General features: G+C 61.5%; 2 protein-coding genes across 2 annotated transcripts in view; both read left to right on the top strand.

Moving 5' to 3' along the window:
• LOC103779701 (collagen alpha-1(VIII) chain-like) overlaps positions 1–767 on the top strand; it is a gene marked incomplete at its 5' end in the record, with an annotated part of 18,920 nt that extends 18,153 nt beyond the window's left edge. Inside the window, one exon of the mRNA XM_008947345.1 lies at positions 763–767. Within this exon, the coding sequence (XP_008945593.1) occupies positions 763–767 (5 nt within the window). The remainder of the gene's footprint in view (positions 1–762) is intronic.
• An 8-nt stretch (positions 768–775) lies between these two features.
• Positions 776–4,218, top strand: LOC103779700 (EMI domain-containing protein 1-like; the record flags this gene model as incomplete). Its single annotated transcript, XM_008947344.1, has 5 exons — positions 776–816; positions 1,457–1,568; positions 2,050–2,103; positions 3,466–3,573; positions 4,165–4,218. Coding segments are annotated over exons 1-5 (369 nt in total), but the record flags the coding sequence as incomplete, so codon positions are not given.
• Positions 4,219–4,414: the final 196 nt, after the last annotated feature.

Below are 4,414 nucleotides of genomic sequence, written 5' to 3'. Positions count from 1 at the left end.
GTTGCGCTGCCCCATCCCTGGAACCATCCCAGGGTAGGTTGGATGGAGCTCTGAGACCCTGCTCTAGTTGGGGATGTCCCTGCTCCCTGCAGGGGGTTGGACTGGATGACCTTGAAAGGTCCCTTCCCACCCAACCCAGGCCATGATTTATGTACAGGAGGGAGGTTTGGGATCCCCTCAGATCTTGGGTGGTGACAACAGGGTGAGCAGTGCTGGAGGGCAGAACCTCCTTTGCTGGAGAAGCCAACCAAGACTGATCCTGGTCCTCTCCATCCTGCCCAGGGAGAGGCAGGGACCCGCGGAGCTCCGGGCGTCAGAGGGAGCCCCGGGGAGCAGGGGCAGGAGGGGCCAGAGGGGCCAGCAGGGAGGCCAGGGGAGCCCGGGAAGGAGGTAGGTGTGCTGGGTGTCACCCCTGCTGTCCTCTGCCAGGCGTGGGGACGGGTTGGAAGGCTCTGCCCCCCCATGCACTGCCCCCAGATGACTCCCCGTGCCGTGGCCTTGCTGCTGCTCCTTCCCTCACAGGAGGAAGGGGCTGATGCTCTGGTGTCCCCTTCTGTCCCCACTCAGCGTGGGGCTGGAGTGGGTCAGAGCTGGAGGAGACCTCCTGGTGCAGGGGGAAGCTGTGGGGCCACTTCTTACCCAGCAGCAGAATCCTGGCTGGAGGAGGGTGGGGAAAGCCCATGGGAGTCAGAGACACCCCCCCAGGAGATGGGGCTGGGGAGCAGCTGCTGCTTCTGATGCTGATCTCTCCCCTTTGGGCAGGGTGACCCTGGGGATGCTGGAGAGATGGGTGAGCCAGGACCACGGGGACAGAAGGTGAGGAGAGAACTCTGCCCCTCCTTGCAACACCCAGGGAACACCCAGTGCCTGCTCAGCCCCCACTGAGCCCTGGTGGGGGCAGAAGCAGGACAGGGCTGTCCCCATGGCTGAGGAACACTGGAGGTGCAGGGCTCAAATTGGGCATCAGCACCTCCTCTGAGCACCCTGGGGTGAACTTCATCTCCATGTGGTTGTTCAGCCTGGGGAGGAGAAGGCTCCAGGGAGACCTTCTGGTGGCCTTTCAGGGCTTAAAGGGGCCTGTCAGAAAGCTGGGGAGAGAATTTTTAGCAGGACTTGTTAGAACAGGACTAAGGGGGGTGGTTTGAAACTCAAAGAGGGAGATTTAGACTAGAGAGAAGAAAGAAAACTTGACACTGAGGGTGGTGAGCCCCTGGCCCAGGCTGCCCAGAGAGGTGGTCACTGCCCCATCCCTGGAACCATCCCAGGGGAGGTTGGCCAGGGCTCTGAGCACCCTGCTCTAGCTGGGGATGTCCCTGTCCCTGCAGGGGGGTTGGACTGGATGACCTTGAAAGGTCCCTTCCCACCCAAACCACTCCATGATTCCATGCAGAAACTCGTTTAATTGCTATTTGTTTTTCTTCCTGGTGGTGACACCTCTGTCCCTGTCCCTGGGCAGGGTGACACAGGCCCCCAGGGCCTTCCTGGAGCACCTGGCCCTGGAGCTGCTACTGGGGAAATTGGAGAAAAAGGCCATAAAGGAGAGAAGGGCCAAGAAGGTTTGCTGGCAAGTACTGAGAGGCTTCCTCAGCCCACACAACCCCCAGGACCCCCACGGGCTGCTGGTTGGGTGCTGGGTGCCCAGGAGGGAGGTTCACACCCCACAGGAGACCTTGGGCTCCAGGAACCATGGAAAATTCCAAGAATTAACAAACATCTCTAATTAAGGAGTTTCATGTCTCATGGGCACGACTCCAAAGTTGGGATTTGTTGCCCCAAAAGCACAAGGAACTTGTTGGACTCCAAAAGGAGCCTCCTGCTCCCCCCGAGCCGGGCTGGTCCCTGCTGAGCACGTCTTCCTCTCTGTCCCAGGGCCAGGTGGGTGTCCCTGGAGCTGCAGGACCTACTGGAGCCCGAGGGTGGTTTGTAAGTCAGATGATGTCCCCACCTCCCACTGCTGATCACAGACCTGGCTGGGGGGAGCTGTATGGGTGACTGGGAGCACTGGGCACAGCTGAAGCAACGGGGCTCCTCTCCTTGTGCCCTGAACAGGGTGGGACAGGTCTCCGAGGTCCTCCTGGGCTCGATGGTCCCGAGGGAGTTAAGGTACAGCAGGGTGATGGCTCCAACCCTTCCCTGCTGGGTGAAATGCCTTGGTCTGGTCTTTTCCCAAGCTCAGCTCTCTGCCTCTGCCTGATGGGGGATGTGGAGGAGAGGCTGAGTCAGACTTGGGCAGGCTGTTGATCTCAGCGACCTGCCATGGGTCATTCCCTGCCCTGTTGACTGAGATCCAAAGTCAACAAGGCAAGGAAGGGGTTTTCCAGGGTCAGAGGCTGTTCCCCTTTCTTCCCCAGGGAGATCCGGGGCTGCCAGGCATGGATGGACCCGCTGGGGCTGCAGGATTGGAGGTACTGCTTTCTGGGATCTTGTAGAGCTGGGAGCTGCCAAAGCTGCTTCCCCTTATCCAATACAAGCTGAAGCCAAAGGATTTATTGCCCCTTAACTGCCCAGACCAGGGGGCTGTGGGGCAAAGAGGGGTTTTTAACACCTCACCTCCTGGCACTGACCCAGAAATCAGCCTGGCACCCAGGGAGGCCTCATGGCAGAGCTCTTCCTGCTCACCTTCACTCCCATGGACAGCTCAGGTGCTGCCTGGCACTTGCCTTGGCTGGGTGAACGTGCCACAGGGGAGAGGATGCTTAAAATAGCTGCTGAGGGGCTGGGCACCAAGCCTGTGGTGACGATGGGCTCATTCCAAATCCCCACCACCACCACAGGGACTGGCTGGAGAGGACGGAGCCAAGGGAGAAGGTGGCAAGCCCGGCCCGGTGGTGAGTACCAGCCCTGCCTCTGCCAAACTTCCTTGGGAAAGAGCTTTGGTGGCATCTTGTGATGGAGCAGCAGAGCCTGGGGCTGGGGCTGTGTCTCACGTGGGGGGTGGCCACAAAGCAAGCTCTGCTAGCCCAAGCACCGGGCCACGTGTCCCTGTGGTGGCTTTGGAACTGAGTCATCACCTCCTTGGCTTCCCCACAGCCAAAGCTCCATCCAGGTGGTTTATTGCAGCCATGAGAAGTCCCAGGGTTGGGTTTTCTCCCACCCTTAGTTTATTTTTAAGGAGAAATGGAGCCAGGCACGTCCGTCTGCGGGGGTTCTTCTCCTGGTGTGTTTTCCAGGACCCACCCCCTGCCCTGGGCACTCGTGCTGCCCCGAGATGGGTTTGTGGGGTCGTGGTCCTGACCCACGGTGAGCCCCAGGGCTGAGCCCTGCCCTCGGCTGCGGGATGGAGCCCGCTGGCATCCTGGTTTCCCCACATCGTGGTGCCAGGATGGGGCTCGGGGGGTCTTTGCTGGGGAGGTGGGGTGCAATGGGCTAGGGGCAAAGTGAGATTTGTTGCTCCATGGAGTCGAAGCCCCTCGAGGGTTGGGTTGTGTTGGGGTGTAATTGGTGCCATGCCTGTGTGCACCCCAGGGTGCAGCAGGTGCCCGGGGACCAGCGGGTGCCCTCGGGCCCCAGGGCTACACCGGGCACGGAGGATCCAGAGGAGCTGCTGGTGCCAAGGGAGAGCCAGGCCGGCAGGTAACTCCTCTCTCTGCCATGGGGACACCCCCACAGGGTGGCTCTCCTTGGAGGTCATGGGGGGGACAACCCCTGTCCAGACCCCAGGGAAGGGGACACCCCCACAGGGTGGCTCTCCTTGGAGGTCATGGGGGGGACAACCCCTGTCCAGACCCCAGGGAAGGGGACACCCCCACAGGGTGGCTCTCCTTGGAGGTCATGGGGGGGACAACCCCTGTCCAGACCCCAGGGAAGGGGACACCCCCACAGGGTGGCTCTCCTTGGAGGTCATGGGGGGGACAACCCCTGTCCAGACCCCAGGGCAAGGCAGCTGGCTCTGTACTCACCCTCCTGCCTTCTACTGAGTGACCCAGAGCTGATGCCAGCCTCGTGTTTTGTCCCCAAACCAACTCAGGGTCTCCTGGGGCCACCCGGAGAGGCGGGAGTCACGGGGCTGAGCGGCACCGAGGTGAGTGGGCTGCCCCACTTCTCTGCCTCTGGCTTTTCTCACTGCCCAGGCCTGTGCCACCTTGCCCACCCTGCCCCAGGCTTTGGGTGAACCATCCTAGAGCTTAGGTTTTGGCATTGGGTTACATTTGTTGTCCTCCCTAGGGCCTGGTGGGTGCGAAAGGGGAACCGGGCAGGCTGGGCCAGCCGGGACAAACGGTGAGGAGTGGGGTGGAGCTGGGCTGGTTCTGCCTGGCACGGGCAGCAGGGTGCTGGGAGGGGCCACACGGGCACCTGGCAAAACTCCCAGCTGGAGACTTCAGCTGAGAGCATCCTCCTGTGCACGCTGTGGGGAGGGGGCCAGGAGGGGCCATCCCAACGCTGCGTCCTCGTTGAGAGGCTGGAGCGGGGCCAG

The sequence above is a fragment of the Merops nubicus genome, unplaced genomic scaffold (genome assembly GCF_000691845.1).
Source record: "Merops nubicus isolate BGI_N331 unplaced genomic scaffold, ASM69184v1 scaffold21879, whole genome shotgun sequence".
NCBI classification, from domain to species: Eukaryota; Metazoa; Chordata; class Aves; order Coraciiformes; family Meropidae; genus Merops; species Merops nubicus.
Note: the sequence above shows the minus strand (reverse complement) of the source record. Positions and strands in the feature narration are given on the sequence as shown.